The 23806-nt window shown below is 39.6% G+C and overlaps 1 protein-coding gene and 2 non-coding genes across 6 annotated transcripts in view; 2 read left to right on the plus strand and 1 right to left on the minus strand.

The window, feature by feature from the left end:
- The window catches only part of Naam (Nicotinamide amidase), a 35049-nt gene that overhangs the window by 11115 nt on the left and 128 nt on the right, over window positions 1-23806 (minus strand). For 2 of the 4 annotated variants that reach the window (XM_064690772.1, XM_064690756.1), the window contains exons 2-3: window positions 5419-5608; window positions 3268-3454 (exon numbers count right to left, since the gene is read on the minus strand). In XM_064690772.1, coding sequence (XP_064546842.1) covers window positions 3268-3454; window positions 5419-5504 — 273 coding nt within the window. In that variant the 5' untranslated portion in view covers window positions 5505-5608. Of the gene's footprint in view, window positions 1-3267; window positions 3455-5418; window positions 5609-5660; window positions 5680-5744; window positions 5762-23806 lie in introns of those variants that run through there. The other 2 variants (XM_064690782.1, XM_064690764.1) reach the window with 2 other exon arrangements.
- On the plus strand, window positions 22759-22831 carry TRNAV-CAC (transfer RNA valine (anticodon CAC)). Its single transcript has one exon. It is a non-coding gene; the product is annotated as a tRNA-Val (tRNA).
- On the plus strand, window positions 23131-23203 carry TRNAV-CAC (transfer RNA valine (anticodon CAC)). The gene has a single exon. It is a non-coding gene; the product is annotated as a tRNA-Val (tRNA).

A 23806-nucleotide genomic window follows, 5' to 3' on the forward strand; every position in this document is an offset into this window, starting at 1 on the left:
AGCACTCAGTTGGAGCCTTCAATTCCAGCACTTAAACTTTCAGTTAAAAAGGTCATTTTCGTGCACGTCCCTCATCTAAAGCGCTGCTTGGGTGCTTCTTGTGGCGAGTGCTTGTCAGAGACCGCAGAATTTAACGCTTCAAAGAACAGCAGGACCTACACACTCGCACACACACACACACACACAGACACCCCAGGCACACCCTTTGTGCAGTTGGTTAAAAAGCATTTTCTGCACATTTAAGCACATAAATTACACATTTCACAATGCAAACGCACAATCAAAGCAACAGAATGTAAACGCAGTCGCATTGAATTATGCCTATCAAATTAGGTGTAATACACCCCACACCGATCAGCCCTATTACCCCTGGCCAACCCTTGCCTACCTTTGTGTTGATTGTTTTTACTGTGCGGACATGAATGCCAGTCACATTATTTCCATAAATTTGCGTTCATTTCCGTTTCCGCCACTTCAAACGGTTCAAACATTACAAACAGCTGGACGCACACACACACACACACACACACAAACACACTCTCTCTCTCTCTCTCACACACACGCTAAAATACACCGCAAAACCGCGCAAAAATATTTAGCGCTCAATGCAAATGATTTACGAGCGTTAAATGTTCTATTTACACGTTTATTTTATTTGAACGGGTCGCAAGTTTCGCTCTTCTTAGTTTGCCTCTTGCCTCGCGCGTCCATCGTTTGATTTGTTTATTATGCAAATTTCTCGCTTGCCTGTTGTTATTATTTTTTTTTTTCTATTATTTTTATTTTTTTTTACTTTCTTTTCCTTTTTGTCTGTGCGCGCTTCACGCAAACATTAAACTGCAAAATTACCATTTATGCAATTCATGCGGAAATACAAACAAAAGTCAATTTTATGGAACGCAATTTTTGTTGTTGTTATGTTTTTATTTTTTCCTTTGGCAAGCCAACGCAAAATACTGTTGCTGCAGGGCGGTAGGTCTGCCATTTTTTAAGTGTTCCCTTTATTATGATATCAGCTGCCGGAACATTTTTTTATACGTTAATAAATTTTTATGCAATATTCCACAATTTGGCAGGCAGCGGTGGTTGGTGTGGGTTGGACTGGGCCGGTTAAGGGTAGAATCATCATCGTTTAAATGGCATATCAAAAATGAAATTATTTTTGTGAAATAATTTGTCGCGTGACAAACGAGGGCTGTCAGTATTCAACAGGCAGCCAGGCCAGCCAGACAATACGTGCAACCTACCATGCGTATACGTAATATGCTAAGGGCGAACTAGAGCACGAACCGAGAACATTTTCGAGAAAAATCAAACATACATGCTTGCCTCTCGACCGAAATTTAACTGCAAATGTAGACGCACGAATTTGTAGGAAAAGTTGGCTGCATAATTTAAAGCTATTTGCAAAAGTTCCAAAGTTTTCTTTACAAAATTAAGAAAAATTCTATCCGCAGAGATTAAACAGAGAATTGACCTTTTATTATAGATATGCAACGCCTGACTTCCTTAGCGTATATCCACATGTTTATGCTGTTTATTGTGCATTAAATAAATATTATGCAGACCTGTGTAGCTGTATTTTTAAAAAGGTTTTTTTGTTAGGAAAAACTTGAAAGTTTTTTTTGATATTCCGATTTGCTTGCAATTCGTTTTTCATAAAAGTTTTGTGTATTTTAATTAGGTTAAAAATATAATGAAAAATTTTATCAAAGTGCATAAAATTACATAAATAATATAAAGTGATTTAATTGAAATAAAAAACTTTAAAGTCTTCAATTTTTTAGATATACCATTAAGCACTCGCCTATATCTACATATATATGCACAAATGTCTTTAATATAGTTACGCAGAAGTTTTACTTCACGCATATTGTTAGATAAATTTACCACATACCTTAACAAGGTATTCTGCCCAAAATTTGATATTTGCTTATGTAAAGTAAATATAAATGTAAAATAAATAATCTGGCATTTTCTGCATTTTCCACAAAACTTTTCTTAAGTTTGCAGCTCAGTTTAAATTCAAATTAAATTGTAATTTATATTAAAAGTACATTAACCCACAACAATTGCCGCCGCAAAGTGGAAACTTTTGCTTTGCGTAAATGCTACTTTAAATACAAAATAAAGTCTACACTCTCTGCGAACTGTATGTGCACCAGAAGTGAACCTTTGATTTTGGACTTAATTTTAATGCTCTGATTTAATTGCGTGTGTTGTCAATTGCAAAGCCGTCGAAAACTTTTAAGTAGCTTTAAAGACAACAAATTTTCAACATCACGTACGCAATTTTATAACAGCGACTGTGGGCAACAATGTGGCACAGCATGGAAAAAGCAAAAAAAAAAAAAGAAAACAAAAAATATACAAAATAAAGCAAATGCAAAACAGACATATTCAAGAAAACAGGCAGTAGATGAAGTCGCCAAGCCTAGACTACAATAAAATTATTCGAAATATTATTTTGTTCGTCTTATTTTTTTGTTTTTGTGATATTTTAATATGCGGGCAATGCGACTCGACGGCTGGCGAAGGGCCGAGCCAGGAGCTAACCGAATGAATGCAGCTCCGCTTCACATTTGCTGTGGCATTTTATTTGTCACGCGTTTTTATCACTTTACGTGCGGAGCAACACAGAGAGTATATAGTATATATATAGTGAGTGTATGTGCGTGTGTGTGTGTGACAGTCCCAGCATCAGATTATCACATTTGCATACGCGCCGCTGCTGTTTCGTGACAGGGCCAGTGCGATGATGATGACGATGACGATAGCAAGTTGGTGGTGGGGGGTAGCGCTGATGAAAGCCATATAGGCCCCCCTTCGCGCCCCCACCCCCACCATATGCAGAAAGTCGCAGTACCCGGGCTGACGTGTGACATTTGCTGTAAGCGACATTTTACCGCCCAACAAGGACTGATCAGGATTGAATTACACACACAATCCGGGACTCGGCCACTTTGATTGCAAACGCTGCGAATGAATGCGAATTTCGGTTGTGCGTGTGTGCGTGAGTGTGCGTGTGTGCATGTATGTTGGGGTTTTTATGACGCAGCTTCCGCGTTGGCAAAACGTTGACAAATATTTTATTATCACATTTTATGATTTTATGAGTCCCCGGATATGAATCACTGAGTGACGAGAAGCTTGCCACAACCACACTCACACACACACACATACACACAGACAAATCGCCTGATAATAGTGGATGATGGGCTTTAACCAGACAACCCTCCAACACACACACACCCACAGCTTGCTTACCGTTTTTATCCATTGATTCCAGCAAAATTTAAACTCCTCCCTATCGATGAAGCCATCGCCGTTCGTATCAAAGACAGCGAATATTTGCTCGAGGCGTTCGTGTGGCACATCATAGATGTGCCCCTTGTCATTGCGGAACAGTGCACGGCAGATTAGCGTAAACTCAGCCAGATTCAGGCGGTCATCGCTGTCGAGAGTTGGAGCAGCAGTTGAATCGGGCATGAAAATAGACGAGGGACAGGCAGACAGAAATAAAGTTAGTTTCCAATATCAAAATCGGATGAGTGCGGCATTGGAGCAGGTATATTGAGTAGGGATAGGTACAGATCGGGTTGGGGTGTTTCCATAAACTTGCTACAGTTGCCCTCTGGGCTTGTTTGTCATGTTGTCGATGGTGGGTTGGTTGGCTGCTGCCAGCTGGTAGCTGTGCTTTAAGTTTCATTCGCATTTCATTTATTTGTAGCATACTTTTTGGGTGCGGTTGCAACCCCTCACAGAAGCTGCTTTCAATTCGTGTTCGTTTAATTAAGGTAATATTAATGCGATTATGTTTATTGATTTACGCTTAAATCGATGGCTACATAAAACTGTTGAAAATGTCAATTAGAATTAATTTATGCAACATATTCCAGTTTTTTCTTCTTTTTGCTCAACTTCTGCGCGCGGCTTTCATAAATTAACTTAGATTTGGCAAAAATTAATGCAGCGTTTTTTATGTCACTTTTTTATTTGTTTGTATTTAATAAATAATACCCGCATTTTCCGCAAAATTTGTTATGCTGCTCATTGACGTTGTTAATTCACTTAATTTTGTTTATTTATTTTCACGATTTATTTATTTATTATGGCAACTTTCACACTTTTACAATTTGTTTAAATATTACCTTTTTTTTATATAATTGATTTGCTTTGTGGCGGGATGAAACTAAAATCGAACGAATTAAACGGAAATATTTCAATTTCAATTTGCTTCATAATTACATTAATGCAATAAGTAAAAAGTTAAACAAATTTTAATTGAGAGTTGTCAACAAGCAAATGTCCGGTACACGGTTCTAAAGTATCCAAACATATTTCTTTTTTCTTTGCAAAATACTTTCAGTATTCAATGATGTGCTAAAAATACAATTATTCAAAATTTCAAAATTTACAGAGCTGATATCAAATTTTGAGGTTTTAACTCTTATTGGTTTTGTGTATCCAACTGTCGAGGTAGAAAAAAATATGTAAAAACTCTTCCTGTTACATGCATAAGATTAAGCGTGCTATACCTCATTTATATGTGTATATGGCTACAGGGTATTATTAAAGAGAATAATGGATAAGGTAAATGTTGTGAAGCGCTTTTCATATTATTTATTAATACTTCAATGCTGTCCGCGACAATATTTAATTGATTTACTTTATTTTGAGGCAATTAAGTGCATTAATCATATTATATATGTTTGTGTAGAGTATATTTTTATTTTTTTAATAATTTTTACATTATTAAGAATTCGATTTTATTAGCATTATAAACAGTATATAAGTAAATACGTATATAATATTTAATATAATATGGCTTTAACATTTTTTTATATACCTTTATATATTTTTTTATTGGTTGGTTTTGTTGGTGAACTTTCCATTTTTTACATTTTTATTTAGCTGGTTCGAGCTACGGGCTTTAATTTATTAAAATCCAAAATAAAAAATACTATATTATTTTAATATGTATTTCAACGTATTCAGGTCAATTATTTTACATGTCTGCACTCTTTGGCGTGGAGGTTATATTTTCATATTATATTATATTTAATTTTTATTTTGTATAATTATTAAAAATTATATTTTAGCTTTTGCTATTATTATATTAAAAGATATAATGCTCTGACCATTTAATTTATTTTGACTTTTAATTCAAAATCTTTTCAATGTTTATAATTTTTAAATATTTATGTAACTTGCAAAATATTTATTAAAAGTTTTTTTTTTTAACCGCTCATTTATATATATAAATATATTCTTTTATTTAAGTTATTTTTAGTATTAAGAATTCAGTCTATATATTTAAAATGGTTTATTGACGATTGGGTGATCATATTTTGTGTTTATTATTATTTTTTAAAATATTTTTTTTTTGACTCTGTTGTCTGTTTATTTTATACGCACCCATCCTTGTCGAATGCCGTGAAGCAAGCGTCCATTGCTGAACCGTTCGAATCGTCGATGACAATTGGCGGTGTTGGTGAATCCATCGCTGTGACAACGTTGCCAACGTGTCCAAGCAGCAAACAACGTGAGCGCTGTGTGTGCAAGTTCTCTGAGTTTGCGACTTAATGAAGCCTCGAGCCGAAGCCAACTGCAAGTTAAAGTGAAGCCATCAATAATAACAGTAGCAAACACACACATACACACACACGCGATAGTGTGGCCACGCCCACTGCCCTTTGCTGGAATTCGTTGAGACAAGCTTTGGGTTGGGGCTGCCGGCTTACCAGCTCAGCATGAACGCCCGCCAGTTACTGAGCCACTGGCTCTGTCCCGTTTCGATGGTCGCCTTGCCATAGATTTATCGAATAAACAAAGCAACTAGCGCACCGCCCGCACCGCCCGCACCACTTGCACCATCGTCATGGCGACGACGTCATCTTGTGGTCTATTTTATTTATTTGATTTCACGCCCCACCCATCGACCATCGAGCCAGCCAAGCGAGAGCGGCTTTTGTGGCTGCGCCCGCAGCGATTACCTGACGGCATTTTTCCTAATCAAAAACTGCGCATTGTGTAAGCCTTTTGTGGCATTTGTTGTTGTTGTTGCTTTTGTTGTGAAAATGTGAAATGTGGAAAACGCCTTTGCGGCAGTTGGCACAACAAAATGCCAAAAGCTGCAGCAAAGTTTCAAACTCGTAACCATTCAAAAAAGAAAGGAAACAAAATGCGGGCGCATCGACTGCAATTGCGAGCGAGCTGTGCGAAACGCGATGTATGCGATTTGGAGGCGGTTTAAAACGCGTCATAAGTACAGTTGCCACACAACAAGTTTTTAGCCTCGTTTTATACATTTTTTTGTGTGTTATTGGCATAGGATTCTGCTTGAAGGAGGACTTTCGGAGTGGGCTGCCCTTCCCCCTCCCCTCCCACCAACCCGCCCACTCTTCGAGCTAAAATCAAGTTCTTGTGCTGACGCAGACTAACAAGGCCAATTGTTGGCATGTGGACGGGGCTTTTGTCAGCTATTTCCTCATATTACCCACAATTTCTGAGTACGTCCATAAGAAGTGACAATGCGATTTTCGCCAGCAACTACTTTGGTGACAATCAACTGCGAACTCACCTAACTATATATACTTTCGCCTTGACTTATTTTAGCAGAAGTGTTTTGCTCTTAGACTCTAACTTGAGTTTGGCAGCTAGCAATTCATTGATTTTGATAAAGCCATCTGTAATTAAGGTTCTTTAGCTTTAAAAGAAATGGCGCAATACTCGATACAGCTGGCTCAGTCATTCAGGCAACTTAATATCGAGTATTCGATTCCGAATGCCAGGCTAGTGTAAATATTTGTTTTGTATTAGCTGGCACTGACAGTAGCCAGGTATATTATTATCTATGTGTCCTATACTGTTAATATTAATATAAAAAGAATAAACAAAAAATTTGCGATCATTTTGATAAACCACCTAATTCAAAAGCATGACTAAGATAGAGTTAATGTAAAGTCTTATCGATAAAGTGAACTCTAAGTCGAATGCTTCTTATCACTGCAAATGTTTCTCTTTATAAAACGATTATATACTTATATATATATGCATAGGTATCTTTATATGTGTATATGTATATATAGTTAATTGCGGCTCTCCTTTAAATTGCGCCTATGCTCAAAAGTTCGCTCATTAGAAATAGAAAATGGCTCTTAGTTTCTTACCCAAAATCTCAATTTAACAATATTTTCAAACAACATCCTGAGCATGTCAATAAAAATATCAGAAACGGCACAAATAATATTTATTTAAATTAGGCACATCATGTCACATCATGCTGCTCCCTTAGCTCCCAACTAAAGCTAAGCTAGGAGCAGCCTAATCCTTCATTTTTCCTTGTTTTTTTTTTTTTCGTAATGGCAGCTGCGACCAGAATAAAAGTATATAAGCCACAAAGCCATAGATTTCCATTTAACTGAAAGTCGTCGCAATCCTGGCACAGACTCAAAGCCGAACATTGTTCATGTTGTGCCGAAATATAAGAACTAATGCGCAGCGAGCGATAAATTTAAATTTTATATGTATGTTTACTTAATATTAAAGATTTATGAACAATATGTGTGGCAGAGCAACTGCAGCAGCAGCAGCCACACAAACACACACACACACAAACTAACACACACATAGGTGGAAAAGGTCTAATAAAATAAAAATATGGCACAACAAATGTGTCGTGCTGCGGGGTTCTGGTTATGATTTATGCCTGGGCATAGAAACCAATCCCTGACCTATGACCGCGCTCCCCGCCACATACCCTTATCTAAGTCGCATGAATCAGCAGTTAAAATCAGCAAAAGGGCAGCCGCCACATAAAAACCATAAATGATTACACAGAGTTAAGAGTTTTTTTTTTAGTATGCCTTTTGAATTAGTTCGTGTACTTTAATACACTAGAAACTTGGTCGCAGATAAACAAATAACAAATAACAAACAATTTGAAGATGTGGTCTTTATGCTGCCTGCTCTCTCTCTCTCTCTCTCTCTCTCTCTCTCTCTCTCTCTCTCTCTCTCTCTCTCTCTCTCGACAATAAAAATGCGCATAATTTGCGCTGAGCTCAACAAAAGTTTTGCCCAAATAAACTTAAGTACAACTCCCCAAGGGGGTGGTGGTGGTGGCAGCAATTGTGGATTGAGTTTCCAGGCGCCACAACACTAATTGAAAACTATTTTTGGAAAACAGCCCCTAGTCCCTGATCCGGGCGGGGCCCACCCACATTTGGGTTAATATGTAAATGGAGGATAACGCGAAATGCGCAAAACTTTTGCTGCGAAACAATTTACGCGGCATTAAGCAAAACGCAAGCGCACACCTTACCCAGCCCGCAACATCGTACCATGCCTCGATATTTAAGCTTAGCTAAGGATTTTTTTTTTGCTTTGTCGGTTGGGCTTGGGGGTGGCCTGCGTTTGCGGCCTGCAATTGTTTTCGATTAAAGTTGCCGACGTCAAAGTCATTGACTAAATAAAAAGCATCATAAAAGTGAAAGCAGTTAGCCCCAGCTCCTCGCACCCGCATCAAATGGCAAAAAACTTTGACAATTTTGGCAAATAATGAAGCCCGCACGTGTCGAAATTGTTTGCTTCAGGTGAGACAGTCGATAGGTGAGACCCCAGTTGACGCCCCCAAAAAGAACTTAATCCTGACTGTTTGACTGTGACTGAAACTCAAACTTTAGCGGAACATGAAGCCCTGGCAGACACTTTAAGCTCAACTTTATAGCGATCAAATGCCGTGAGGTGTGCGTTTGGATTATGAGAATGTGAAGGAGAGATATGAGATATGCTTCAGAAAAATAAATGATGATAAATTCTGTAACATGCAGCGATACGCAGCAAGTTGAAAAGTTGCACAAAGAAAATACGACTTGTTATTTTTATTTATACATTTATAGGATATATACTTTAGAATTGAATTCACAATCAGCTGAAGATCTCAATTCCATGCTACTCTAGAAAGCAAGGTACCTTTGAAATCTGTTTAGCTCAGTGTATGCATACACATAAAACTACACACACATATACACACAACCACACTAGCCGCAAGCTAAGAACTTTATCCAACGGCTGTGCTTCTTCTTCACTTAGCCCCACTCTTTGGGGAATCCAATCTTAAATAACTTTGATGTTTATTGTCCGATCTGTATGTAATTTTCAGGTCTTAAATATGACATAGATAACTGTGTGAATACCAAATCCGAAGTCTTGAAATAAATTATTAAAAATACAGAGGGAAACTAGTGAAAATATAGATAAAGTGAAATATTTCATATGACATATTGTTGTTAAAAAAAAAAACAAGATTTCAATTTTTATATTTATCGATTTTACTGCAAAGGGGCGAGCTATTGAATATTGGATTTCAGCTTGGTCTTCGCGGAAAAAAGAAGTAGAAACTTTCTTAAATTTCGATTCGTCTTGATCTAAGCCAATTTTTACCATTTTGAATGGGTTCACAATAAATGTAATTATAGCAGGCGTATATAAGGCATGCAGCTCGTTTCATTACAAAGGAAAACTATTTACATAGCAATCATCGCAAAATGAGTTCAAAAACTAGCCCAAAAGACATTTATTTCTTTTATGTAACGTGAGCCAGCGAGTCAGCTTGGTTGGAGCTAACAATAAACAAAAATCAGTGCTCCGAATCTTTTGAAGAATTTTAGTGCTTCCTCGGCAGGGCTGTAGCAAAACGTGAAGTAAGCTGGCGACGTAACTCAACAAAGACGCGTCGCGGGCGGGAGGTGAGCGGCTGAGGGCAAAGTCTTGCATAATTTGCCAGTTGGGGCACTGAAAAGTAAATTACCGTCTAAGACTTCCGGTTTTTAGGGCGGGGCGGCGTCAAAAGTGGCTTGTCAAGCCGGTGGGATCAGCTAATAAACCAAGCGATGCACGCGGGCTCTTTGGCTGGGACGGTGCGGAGGGCCAGGGCAGGGCAGGGCAGGGCAGGAAACAGGCGCTAAGTGGCGCGGCGCATTTAAAAGCAAACGCCCCGAGGTCGTGCCACAATTTTGTTGCTGGCTTGTGGGGCGGCGGCAGGGTGGCGGTGCGGCGGTGCGCCTGGTAACGAAGCCAGCCATCAATTGAATTGCCGAAAAAATTTAGCAGCTTCTGTTAGGGCACAGCCGCAGCCAGGCGCCTATAAAAGGCTTTCAATTTTTTCGCTTTTTATACACTTGCCGAGGCAGAGGGTAGCATAAATTTGCCATAAGATATGTAAGCCATAGCTTATAAGGCCACGAACCGAAAATTGATTTGTAATAGTTGGGAAACATATCATAATCCAAAACTGGGCTTATGGATGTGAAAAACCAGATTGACAAAGAGACCAGATATTGATTTGAATAGCGAAGCGAACCATCAAAAACTTCATTAGATTTGCAGCCTTGACCTTTCTGAAAATTTCCATTGATCCGTAATTTTGCTACCGGTATGGCATACGCCAGTTTGGGCCTAATCGGACCACTACATCATATAACCTAAATAGAAATTATCTATTTCTTTCTTATCTATATCCTTTAAGACTAAATATCAAGACCTTGCGTCCCTTTTTATTTGGATTTCTATATGTAATAGGAATAGAAACAATCGTCCAGCTACTGAATTGATGTATGGGACCAACTTAGTGTATGTTTTGGAAGTGTATTTTGATGTTCGGCAGACGCAAATAAAAGCGAAACTTCTTGTTCTCCTTTTGCACATATTTTAGAGCCGTGTTCTTTGGGGCTTGCTTAATGCAGGCACGTCAGCAGCAGACAGGAGAGCAGCCGTCCGTCCAGGACGACATGGGGCAGACATTGATGGATACGCAGCGTGGAATGCCACGTCAGCAGCTCCACTCGTGCCTCGTGCCTCAGTATTTGGCTTTGGCTACGTTCCACACACTTGGCTTGTGGCCTGGCCATTAACAGTGTGCCCTAACCCATCGCAGTGTGCCCCTCGCTTTGCCTTTGCCTTTGCCGTAGGTGTCAGAGCTGTGCCTCAGTTTGTCAGTCGGTCGTGTGTGTGCGAGTGTGTGTGTGTATGTGTGTGTTGCCAGCTGCGTGCTGGCCTTTTATCACTTGTAAGTATCTAAAAATACGTGGCGCACATGCCGCCCTTCATTTCATTTCATTTCATTTGGTTTCATTTCGTTTCGTTTCATTTCTTTACCTGCCGCGCACTTAAGCACAAAATGATAAATTGCCATTTTGACTGTAGCCGCCGCCCATCCGCCCATCCGCCTATCCGCCCCGTTCCCTGCCTCTGCCCCTGCCCATGCTCCTACCAGTGCCCCTGCTAACCCAGCCTGCTTGACACACGCCCTACCCTTTAGTCAGCCCCATGACCTCGTGCTCAACGCAGCGGCAAATAACAAAAAAAACGAAAACTTCATGAAAATGAACTCAAATGCTGCACTCGCTTTGGGCGCTGGCGAAAATCGGGCGTGGCTTGGACCAAAGTCGAGCCGTGTCTGCAATTAGAGATGGGCCCGAGACGGATGGGCAACAACACCCAACGACACGACTCGCACGATTCAACGCAATGTGATCGTTCAGTCGTTTCTAAATTGTGTTTAATAGGATAAGTCGTGTTTATACTCTGTTTAAGTCGTGTCTAAATAGGTGCTATAGATCAGTCGTGTTTTAGTTCTGTTTAAGTCGTGTCGTGTCGTGTCTAAACTGTATTTTATACGATAAGTCGTGCTTAAGTTATGTTTAAGTCGTGTCAATTGGTGCATAGTCGTGTTCAAATCGTGTTATATGCTGTCAAGTTTTTTTAAGTACTTTTTATATTGAGTTATTGCGTGTTAAATCTTGTCAAGTTATTTCAAGTAGTCCGTGTTAGGTCATCTTCCAATCATATTTACTCATGTCTAAGTCTTTTGTTAAGTCGTGCTAAGTTGCATAAATTCGTGTGTGGTCGTGTTTAAGTTGTGTTGATTCATATCTAAATCGTGTTTAGTCATGTTAATTTGACAGTAAGTCTTGATGATTCATATGTGTGCCCCTTAAAATTTTAGAACTTGGTGTTAACTAAAGTAAAGTCTCGTTCACGACGTGTATTGTAGTTTTTTTCTCCTGTTTCTGCTAAACTCAACATATAAACGTGAACTGTTCGATATTTTAGTCGTGTCACGTATCAAAAACACGCCACGTTGTCAACTCTAGTCAAATTGGATGCTACAAGAGTTATCTCCTGTGTCCTGTATCTGTATCTGGGCCCTGGGTTATTGTTGGTTATTGCTGCGTTGCTTTGAAAAATGTTCGCGTTACGCGCCGCTGATGCTGACGCACAGATAACACTAAAACAAACACGCACAGACAGACAGAGAGAGAGAGAGAGAGAGAGACGCACACACACCTAGGCACAATAAACACACGCATGCACATGCAGCAAAAGCTTTGTTTGCCTTTTGCTGTTTTTGTTGGTTTATGGTGATCATCTTTTTTCCTTTGTCCTGATGCCGCTTGTTGGATTTCTGAGGCGAAGTTACAGTGGGGCACACACAAATGAAGACGGCGCTGAAGATACAGTATGAGATAATGCTAAAGCTACAGCTACTGACTTGGGTCAGCTGCTCGAACGGCGACACCTAAAAGTGTCGCAGACTTTAAAAGCCTACGCACAAAAGGTAAATTGAATATCGCCCATTTAGGAGCAACCTTTTTATTTGGCATCCCATTTGGGAATTCGGTTTCGGCTCACGTCGACATGACATTAAAATGGTGTCGCATAAAATGTATACTTAAAGCGCAACAAAAAGGGAACCCCCCTAATGAAATGGTTAGCATGTTGGCTTTTCAGAACCCCATTAAACGTAACGATGTGTCGCACTTAAGATACTCCGATTTATTTGACTTGACTATTTAATAACTCATTAATTCGGAATTTCAACATACAAGAAACCGAACAAATCAAGCATTAAAATGTTAAATATAATTGAACAAGCTTTCACTTCCTTAATTTTATTTTTCTATAATTTCTGAAATTAAGTCGAAAATGAAATTTGAGTGAATTTGGATTATAAATAAACGAAAATAAAATTTGAAAGCAAGTTTCTTTTCGAATAAATATTAATAAATATAAAAAAAAAATATATTTAGCAATTAATATTTGACTTTAATTACTATTAATTGGTTAAGAACTAGACCTTAACTATTATTATTTTTGTAGTACAAATATGTTCAAAATGTTGAAAAATTACTTGAATGTAATCTGTGCCCATCTTTTACTCCAGCTGCAACCTGGTCTGCCTCTCTCTCTCTCCCTCCCTCTCTCTGCTCGCCTTTATGCCATCATATCATTTCGTACCAGCTGTCCGGCTATTAAGGACATTTGCTTAACAGTCCGACATGTCCTGGCATTATTCCAGATATAGTTACATATATACCCGACGAGCAGCATCAAAGTGCCTATTCGCATGGAATTACGCCATAAAAATCCTTTAGCATTACAAGAGTCAGGAGCAAGATGCTTACTACTAATCTGCCATTGCAGATAATCCCCTCAAGTCAATTTGGGGCTGAGTGTGTGTGTGTGTGTGTGTGTTGTGGCCATCAGTGCAAACGGTGCAAAAGAGTCCAAAATAATAATAAAAAAAAAGCAAACTTCAAATGGCAAATGGCGCACAACTTCATTTAAAAGGCATTACGACAACACATTTGCCCCAATAGCAACAACAGCAACAACAGCAAAAAGAACCACAGCAACAAGAGGCAACAACAGTTTGCACCTTTTTGTTTCGTTTTGGCCAAAAGCAACGCCATAAACGTTGGCCCCATTAGCATTTTTTATGCATTAATGACAAGCCACAAAAATGGACACATCGTCATGCATATGAATGAAGAGGGCATGTGTGTGTGTGTGTGTGTGTGTGTGTGTGTGAGTGTGTGTTTGTGTGTGTTTGTGTGAGTGTGTGACAATAGACACTAAGCCTTAACACACTGTGCAGCAAAAGGGGGCAACAGCAAAAAAGAAAAATGGCAAACGAAACTCGAAATGATTTTGACAAACTGCGCCTGGCTGGCGCTAGATGGCGCTATTGTTGATAAGCGTTCGCAATTGCGGATGTTTTGAATAATCGATGCTTCCTGTGCGCTTGTGTATGTGTGTGTGTGTTTGTATGCGGCGGTCTGTTTGCCTTTTCTACATAGCATAGTTTTTGGCGCTGCGTTGATTTTCTACAATAAGTTTTCAATTTGCCACTCGCTGTAGCAATTCACATTTGTACGCTGCACATTTTTATTTGCCAATTAAAAATAGCCACAGGCAATATCCAGCCAAACCCCCTGCGACCAGCCGCAACCCTGCCTTCAAGCAGCTGCGGCAAATTGCAGCGCATTTAAATATAAATTGTTTGCAATTTTTTTTTTGCCCAGCAATCGTTGCACCTGCAGCATGGAGGCAGAGCCAATTGCACTGTGTTGCATTTAAATTGCACATTGAACTTTGACATTTTGATAGCGCTGCGGCCCAGGCACACATCGATGGCAGTTAGGATAAAGCAAGCTAGAGCAGGACACGAGCAGAAAAGTTCCCGCCAGTCGGCAATTTATTGGCAAAATATGCAGGTGTAACGAATCGTAGCTAAATGTAAACGAAATGCCAGTCAGCATACGGTTAAGAATGGTAACTATTCCAGCTCCTAACTCAATCGACCCTTGCCTCAAGTCCCACCCTCCGCTCGCCGGCAAATGTTGTTAGGGGCACGTGTTGTTAGCTTGCGTTATTGATTGCATCATGAATTATTGAAAGATTGCAAGCAAATGGCAGCAAACGAGCCGCCGTTGCACAGATGCAGGTCATGCAATCAAAATATTCCAGGCTTCGTAAACTTCTCAATTTCAGCAGATTACTGAGCACGAAAATAAACTCAGAGTGAAGCCTATGTACTCGAAGCTTTGTTATATAAGCTTCTACTTGTTAGGTGAATAAATAGTAAAGCTAAGAAAACTTAAATACTGCACGTAGAACATCTAAAATAAATCAAATACCTTGTGTATGCCTTCTTTGTTTTCAGGAGAAAGCGATTATAGACTTGTGCTCAAGTACACAGAGCCCAAATAACATAACAGAAATACACAGATGCAAGTCATGCAATTAATAGAGTGTTCCAGAAAAGAAATTCGTTTCAATTTCGCAAACTTTCTACCTGTAGAATTTAGCCAGAAATACACAGATGCAAGTCATGCAATTAATACAGTGTTCCAGAAATCAAATTCGTTTCAATTTCGCAAACTTTCTGCGTGTAGAATTTAGCCGTTATAAATGCCAAATAATCATTTTCTAAATATATTACAAAGGCGTTTTTTACAACTTTGTAATCGTATGCATATGCATAAGTCGAACCTAAAGGCAGAAAGCCGGTGGGAACCGTAAACCGAGCCACGGAGCATATTATTTTTGAGCAGGGGGCTTTTCAATTTTGATGCTGTCTCAAGTTGAAATTCTAGCAAAGACGATTCAAAGTACAATAAATAAATAAATACTGCACCTAAGATGCATTTAATAATGTTGAAGCGCTCATAGAAATTCCGGCTAAATGCAAACATAAGCAAAAAACTACAAAATGTGAACAACATTTTCCAGAGAAAGCGACTCGAGAGGAAGCAAACGCCCCCACACACAAACGCCCACGCACACACACATACATACACACACACACACACATCAGGCTAGAGGATAACGGTAAATGCAGGTCACCTTGTGTGTGTTTCACCTTTTTGCTGTGAGTGAAGCTGCCGGCAATTTGATAGCAATTCAGAATCCACTTTAAAATCTGCACAGAATTCAGAGAGAAGCTTGAATAGGGTCAAATAAATTAAGCAGCTTAGCCGTAAGACAAAAGGACCCGAAATGCGTAAGCTGCTGGCTAAAACTAAGCGGTAGCTGTGGGTCAGGGCCGAAACCCAAAGGCGGCCCAATCAATTCCCAAACTAAGCCAGGCCAAAGCAGCCGAATAAAAATGAAGGCTAGATAAGCCACACCCGAAGGAAAAAAAAAACAAACAAAACCTCCCGAAAAACTAAACTAACAATAAGTTCGGAATGATATTTGGGGGACAGCAGCTCCGGCTAGATTGATTGATTGATTGATTGATTTAAATTAAAGACATTAGGCGGCTGGCCGTCTAATTGAATCGATCAGGTACAGACCCTCAAGCAGTGGCTGGGGGCAATTGAAAATTGCTTTATAGTGCCGCCTGCAGCCTGGCTCACACTTCATCGTAATGTCATTTCAAGCCAGGACACTTCATATAACATCCTGTCGTCGTCGTCGACGTATTTTATGACACAAACAGGCGTCGCTCTGCGCCGAAGGGAGCGTGCGGGTTAGAGGTAGCCAAATAAACCAACAAATCAATTTGCCAGGTGCCTAGGCCGCCGAAAGCCCCAGCCCCCCCTGCCCCCCCCCCTGTAACCCCTGTCCAAGTACCCAGTAGCTCGTATCTGGACGGTACGTTTAGCTTTATTTCACTCTTGGTTGAGATTTATGAGCCAAGGGCGCGTTAGCCGGGAAAATAAAAAAAGAGGAAGAGTAAAAACAACAACAACAGCAACAAGAAAAGCAGTGCCAGAGCAAATTGTTTTTGCTCAGCCGGCGCCGAAAGTTGCGCCTTGGGCCTGGGCTAGAGGTGGGCATCAACGGAAGGGGGCGAGGACTAAACTCTAGACTCTGGACTCGGCTCTGGCTTGACCAGTCAGCATTTATTATTTATAATAGTCGCCGGGCTTTGCTTTTTGCCTGCCATTTAGTTTGCTTTGGCAACCTTTTTTAATAGATGACAGGCACAACCACCCACCCACCCACCCACACCCACACACCCACACACACGACACGCAGTGAAACATTGCCAGCCATCCGGCAAGCAGTTTGTGCCACATTCAATTGCTCGACCGGGCTTTCTCTTAGTGCTTACTGTTGTTGTTCGTGCTGCTGCCTATCAGTAAACATTTTATTGTCACACACTTGGCACAAATGGGTCGCTGGACGGGTTGGTAGGGAGTAGATAGATCTCGACTCCTATACGGCAATCACTGCACAAAACAGTCAACAACAGCACGTGTTGTTATTATGGCCATCGATACCCTTTCGACAAGTTTTATGGCATTCCAATAAAGCCAGTCAATCTAATCTAATTGGATATATGTATATACATACTATATCGAGCTGACCAAATCAAACAATTGGCTGAAACCACGTTTGAGTTAATTGAAACGCTTTGAAATTTGTTTTTAAGTGGTTCCTTATATGTCTTCGTAATAAATTAAAGCATTTATTTGAGCTGTGCTGCTGTTCAGATAAAGTTAGATATATTTTATTTATTATTTATGTATATGTTTAAAAGCTGAGCGGATGTTGCTTAAGAATAGTTCAGTACTATATCTCCTAAAAGCTTAATGCTACGAATATAATATTCTGCAGATTGAAAAGAAGTTGGTTTCCATCAAAACTAGCTTCTTAATATTAAAGCTTTCGTCTATAATACAATCAGCACACTATATCATAATTTTTATATTAAAAATAGTTTCTTTGCTTGCGATATCTTAACCAATCTTTTAGAATCCATCATGATGATTGCTTATGAGCAGAATCTTAATCAACATCGAATCAAATCCGTCGAATAAATAGTTTCTGTCTGGCAAAGTTAACTGTTTCTAAAGCTATCTTAATCAAGGGTATTAAATGTTCGGCATGCCGACTTTAGCTTGTCTGTCTTGTTTCTGTTTTTTGCAAGCATTGTAATTTTGTGCTGAGTTTCTTTCGTGTTGCCTTTTGCTTTTTATAGTCCGTTAAGCCTTTTTGGTCTTTTGACTTATTGGTTTTGTGCTGCTGCCATGACAAGCGCCAAGCGCCGAGAGAGATAGAGAGAGAGAAGGAGAACGAGAACGAGAAGGGGAGAAAGAGACAGCTGCCCCATAACGCAACAACGGGATGGCATGCGTTTAAACGAGCTCAGTTGCAATCGCCGCTGGTCATCCTGTTTGTCCAGTTCAAACCGACCACGGAGCGACGTCTGTTTGGCATGTCCCATGCCCTGGCCTTGTATCCTTCTCTGTGCTGTTTGTTTACAAACTGGCTTTACACACACGCACACGCAGACGCCCATGTATATATACATATATGGACAAAGATAGCACTGTCTGTGCAACAGAGGGGCGCCACCCAACCACCCAACCACCTACGCGCAAATGTCCCTGTGTAGGCGTCTGTTGCACAAACTAATGGCGCCACCAATTGCAGCAAGGAAAAAATATCGAGTTACAGTTGGAAACCATCAGCGGCAGCCCTTAAGTACTCGTTCGTCCACTTGTATCGCATTTAAATTGATATAGATAGCGAAACATTTTAGTTGTGGATCAGATTTCTCGAGAAATGGAACTGTTGAGAATGCTTGAGGAGATTATTATGGCTGCTTGGCAACTTAATCCCTTGAATAGTATGGCAAACACTTAATGATAAGTAAATAAAATACTTTTATTTAATCAACCGATGCTATTCTGCGTAAATGCTCGCCCTTTTAAAGACTTTATGTAATACATTTTTATTGGCTTCAAAGATTGGTTAAAAACACATTTCACATATCTTGTAAAGTGCACGGTTCATACCAATTAAGTTTGAATATTTGCTATGACTTAATCACCGGAAATATATCTTTAACAGGGATTACTTTTATTTCCTTGAAGTTTGCCAGGCGAATGTATTATTGATTATGGAATTTTCATGTTTTAATACTGGAATTCATTGAGAATTTGTCCAATGATTCTTATACATATAAACAATTAATCTTCTTTCGTTTATTTCTTATTGTTGCAAAATAGTAAGTTAATTTAATAATTATTTACTTACAGGTTGTATTGATATTGGGTAAGTACTTTTGTTTTATATAAAATTAATTAAATTTACATTAAATAACAGATAACTAAAATATTTATTCAAATTAATTTTGCTTAAGCGAAAACTTTGAATAAGTTGGTTGAGTGCTTTTGCGGAATATAAAAATGATAATAAGATATACCTTGAGGTATTTTATGAAAGCATTTCTTTAGTGACCCGTTTAAGTGCAAACAATATATTCACCTGGCCAGATCAAGGTGAATGTTTCCAAAGCAAAACAAGATATATTATAGAAAAACTTATAAATATATCAAACTTAAGCATCGTTGAGCCGTGTGTATAACTTTTGTGCTAACTTTCTCGCTTCTTCTATTTTATATTATTTTCCAAATGAATTTATAATTTGATTAGTATTTATTAGCTTCCTTTAATTGGCTCAACCATATATATGTTACACATACATTCTCTTGACTTGGCAATCTTTTTAAAATGTTGCCCTACAAACAGTTCTCGCTTTGTTTTAATGTTCTGTTAATTAAGGAAATTGCTCAATAATGTTGATATTCAGCTCTATAAAGAATTCATTTGCTGCACACTTCGCTCTGTTGGGTTGAACTTGGGCAGCTGTTTATTGAGCCCTTTTTGCCACGCGCGAAACTTCGAACTTGGAGCCTGGAACTTTGAACTGGGCATCCCCCGAGTCGATTAAAGCGCCTTCAGAGCAATTATTGTAAGTTTTTCGTTTCCATCTGTTTTCGGTTTCACTTAAAGTGCCGTCGCCTTGTTTTTTCAATTAAATGAACACCCCCGAGTTGAGAGCTTGAGAGCTGACCTGCCACCGCCACCGCCACCCCCTCCCGTGGAGCGTAAGCCGCAATCCGCAATCCGCATTGCCATAATGCCGCAACCCAAAAACCAATGCAAAAAAGGGTGTGGCAGGCGAAGGATGGCGAGGCAGTGAGGGGGAGGGGGGAGGGGGGGGGGGGTATGTTACACGCCCCAATCGTTACTTTCATTATTACAACGCGAGGCAAATACAAACAACGATGAAAATTGTTGCCGCAATATTGAAAATGCGGCGGTATTTGGCTCGGATTGGTTCGCTCTCCAACTCTCTAGCGCCTGCTGCTGCTGCTGCTGTTGCGCCCCAAAAGTAGCTGTTATGCCATGCACGGGCTACAAATTGAGCAACAAACCCTTGGCAACAACAACAACAACAACAGCAACAGCAACTATCGGCAGCAGATTAAGTTCATGCCATGTTGCAGTTACAGTTACAGATTTTTGCCATTTGCCTTACTTTATTTTGTTTTGTTTATTTTTTTTTTTTGTGTTTCTTTTTTTTTTCACATATTCAATTTTGCACATTTGCTGTGCTGTTGCCCAAAACAAATGTTGCCCGCAACCGATTTTCACTATACACAAACACGCAACCTCCCCCCCCCTCTCTTACACTCCGCCCCCTTATCAAAGAGCCGTCTCGCGCACAAACTACGTCCCATTTGAAACACCCTTTGTGACTCGCTGTTTCCTTTTCAGGATCATTGGCAACGGGGTATTGGCTTGTGTTTGTTAAATGTGTTAGTGGAGGGGGGAGGTATTGTGGGCGGGGGCGAGGGGGTTTTGGTGAAAATATGTCACAGCATTTGTTACACATTTTCGGGTCAATTTTTTATTGCATGCGCTACATAAGCCACCCAGCCCACCCAATACGATGCTTGCCCACAGCTGTTGACTACAGAACCAGCAACGCCTCACCCCCCCCCCCTGCCCAACCCTCACAACGACGCCCCAGCGCCTGCTGCTGCTGCTTCGCATGTGTCGTTGACACTGGCTTGTCTTTTAGTTTTTTTCAATTAAAATGCGCTCAACTGTAAAATCGTAAACAGATTTTGCCAGACCCCCAGGCGGAACCCCCAGCCCGTATTAGGGGGAATAAAAAATAAAGAAAAAAACACACGAACGTGCAAAATAACTGCAAATTAATTATGCACAACAAACGACGACCCCCCCGACCCTCCAACTCCCCCTCTCCTTTAGCACTCGACCCGCCAACACACAAATCCAATGAGCTGCCCAGCTGCCCCTTAATTGTTGCTATAATTGTTCTGACCAAGCAGCCCGCATACCCCACGCCCCATGTCACGATTGTGCGCTTCATCAGCATAGACTCGACTCGACTCGACTCGACTCGCCTCAACTGCTGCTGCAGTGGCGAGATGGCGGGATTGCGACGTGGTGGGGTAGTGGGGGGATAATAGGCGTTGTCCAAAAGCCGTGCCACACAATGCGCGCGGCCCGTTTTGCAAATGTCGACCGCAAATTAATTTACAACGTAAACTGCAAAATTGAAAATTATGTTGTAATTACTCAATTCTGACGTTTTGCCCATTGACCCAAATTTATGGGGCCACACCACACACACAACAACAACCTCAAAACCAACAATAACAACAAAGATTTATCTTTGGATTGCCGAAGATTAAATACCTTTGCAGCGTTACATATTTTAATGTACGATATAATATTCTAATAATTCTTTTATATATAACTTATTTGAATGTTATATATTTATATGATAGATAGAGATAGCTTTATTTATTTATTTGTATGTTGTATATCTATATAATAGAGAAAGACAGCTTTATAGTATAGCAATCTATGTACATTGAAGTGTTTAGTTGAATCGAAACCACACGAAGTTGCTTATAATACAAAATGTATTTACCGATCTAATAATAAGGAATATGAAACTTTAGTGATATATTACAATCAATCAATTGATACTATTAAGTTTATCCAAATGTTGCTAGTCCAATTCAATTCCTAATTTTCTGAAAATGCTAGAGATTTCTTGAAAAGCAATAAGCGACTATATGATATAATAATTCGGGATGGAAAACTGAAACTTAAGTTTTCACATATAGTTCACATGTGATGGGACTTGCATATTTAATTTTTCCGAAATACCACTCGTTAATTGTAAATTTGGTTAAGAAATGCAGAATAACAAAAATGTGTTGCTGGTGTTGGCGAACTTTCCATTTTTATTCAAATATTTATTTAGCTGGCTCAAGGACCGGGGTATAATTTAATTAAATATTTAAAAAATTATAAACAAAACTTTATTGTCCCATAAAAGGACACATCCAAACCAAGTTTCATCAAAATACCATCACAACTGATAGACTTATTTGCATAATAACTGACAGACGAAGAGAGCCAAGACATTATATATATATTCACTTGACTAGCGATATTAATATATAAACCGAATATATACAAGGCGAATTCATTTCCTTCAATGCGTTACGTATTAGCCGATTTAAATTATAATACCCACAGCAAGCGAATAACAAAAGCGAGCCGAGAGCGAATTCAACATTCACAGCCAAGGCTGGTGATATATCTGGCCAGGACGCCGTCTCCAGCTCTGGCAATGGATTCAACCTTTGTGCCAATTTAAATGCGTAATTATAACGAGTGCGAGCAGTTAGAAAACGTTCTTGGCCTGCATATTAATTGTGTGCCAGCGGCAGGCGCTGGGGGTGGCAAAATCTATGCAGGCCAGCACAGACAATAGGAATTTTAATTAAGGATCAGCGTGGGCAAATTTATTTAAAGGTGAATCGTGGGAGTAGGGCAGGCGCGTGGCGGAGGTGTACTTGCTGGAACTTGACTTGGTAATCTGTGTGCATGTTTCAGGCATTTCTCAACTCCAGCGAATACCTCGAATGCTTTTTGTGCCCTCTGTGCCAATTGAGCAGCCATTGAAAGTGGGCGGCCTGGCAAGATGCCAATTAACAGTGGGCGTGGCAAGAGTTTGACAAATTCCAGCCGGGGACAATTCGCTTTGGCCAACGACAGTAATTGCCTGGCCCCAGCGAGCCGAGCCGCACCTATGAGCCACATTAGGCCGATCGATTTTCATGAGTTTCCGTAGTGTAGCGGTTATCACGTGTGCTTCACACGCACAAGGTCCCCGGTTCGAACCCGGGCGGGAACAAGTCTTAGATTTTTGTATTTTTTAATAATAATTTCCTTTAAATTTGTACTTTTTTTTATAATAGAAAATAATTTTATTTTTATTACTTTTTTACGCATTTATGAATTATAATGAAATTATTCATTTTGACTCATATACATATCTTAAGAGCTAGGCGCAGACTTTACAACTTGTTTATCCTCAATAATGATCGCATACAATTTTTTATTTCAATGTTAAAATGTCACCAATTTCTTATACAATATCAAACTGTGCGAGCTTTTGATCTTGAGCGGCCTTAAGTTGATGAGCTACCAGCAGTTTCCGTAGTGTAGCGGTTATCACGTGTGCTTCACACGCACAAGGTCCCCGGTTCGAACCCGGGCGGGAACATGACTTTTTTTTCTAACTTTTTTAAATGAGTACATCATTTTTCTGAATTCATTGTGATCAAAGTAATTCTTTAAACAAACAAAAATCATTAATGGCTCTCTAAAATGGGACACAGTGTACATAAACGAAATTACATCCACCAATTCTTGTTAAAAACAAAAAATTAAATGACCCTTTAACAATTTAAAGTTCAGCTGCTTGATCAAATAAACTAAATTTAAAATTGCGCACAACGTGGAAAACAGCCTAAAAAGCGCTGCGTCATTTTAACAGCAGCATAAAGCTTTTTATGCTTGTGCTTAACTTAACATTAAACACATAAACACCAGAAGCTTTAAGCTAAAGAAGCCACAAGTCGTGTTTACATTTTATGATTTACAGTCGCTGTTGTAAAAAAAACATCGCATGTTAAAACTATCGATACAAAACATAATTTTTGTTTAATCTATAATGATAATACCAAGTAGCTGCTATATCTACTTCCTCTAAATTGACTTATTTATGCCCTCGGCTGACTAAGAGGTTGTCAGTTACGCTCCCTATCAATCGCTCACCCTCTTTCGCTTTACCAGAGCGAGGTTTGTTCTCCGCGAGAGTCTTGCA

The sequence above is a fragment of the Drosophila montana genome, unplaced genomic scaffold (genome assembly GCF_035044405.1).
Source record: "Drosophila montana isolate Dmon_TW-CO22-7 unplaced genomic scaffold, ASM3504440v1 contig_1505_1, whole genome shotgun sequence".
In the NCBI taxonomy this organism is placed as follows: domain Eukaryota; kingdom Metazoa; phylum Arthropoda; class Insecta; order Diptera; family Drosophilidae; genus Drosophila; species Drosophila montana.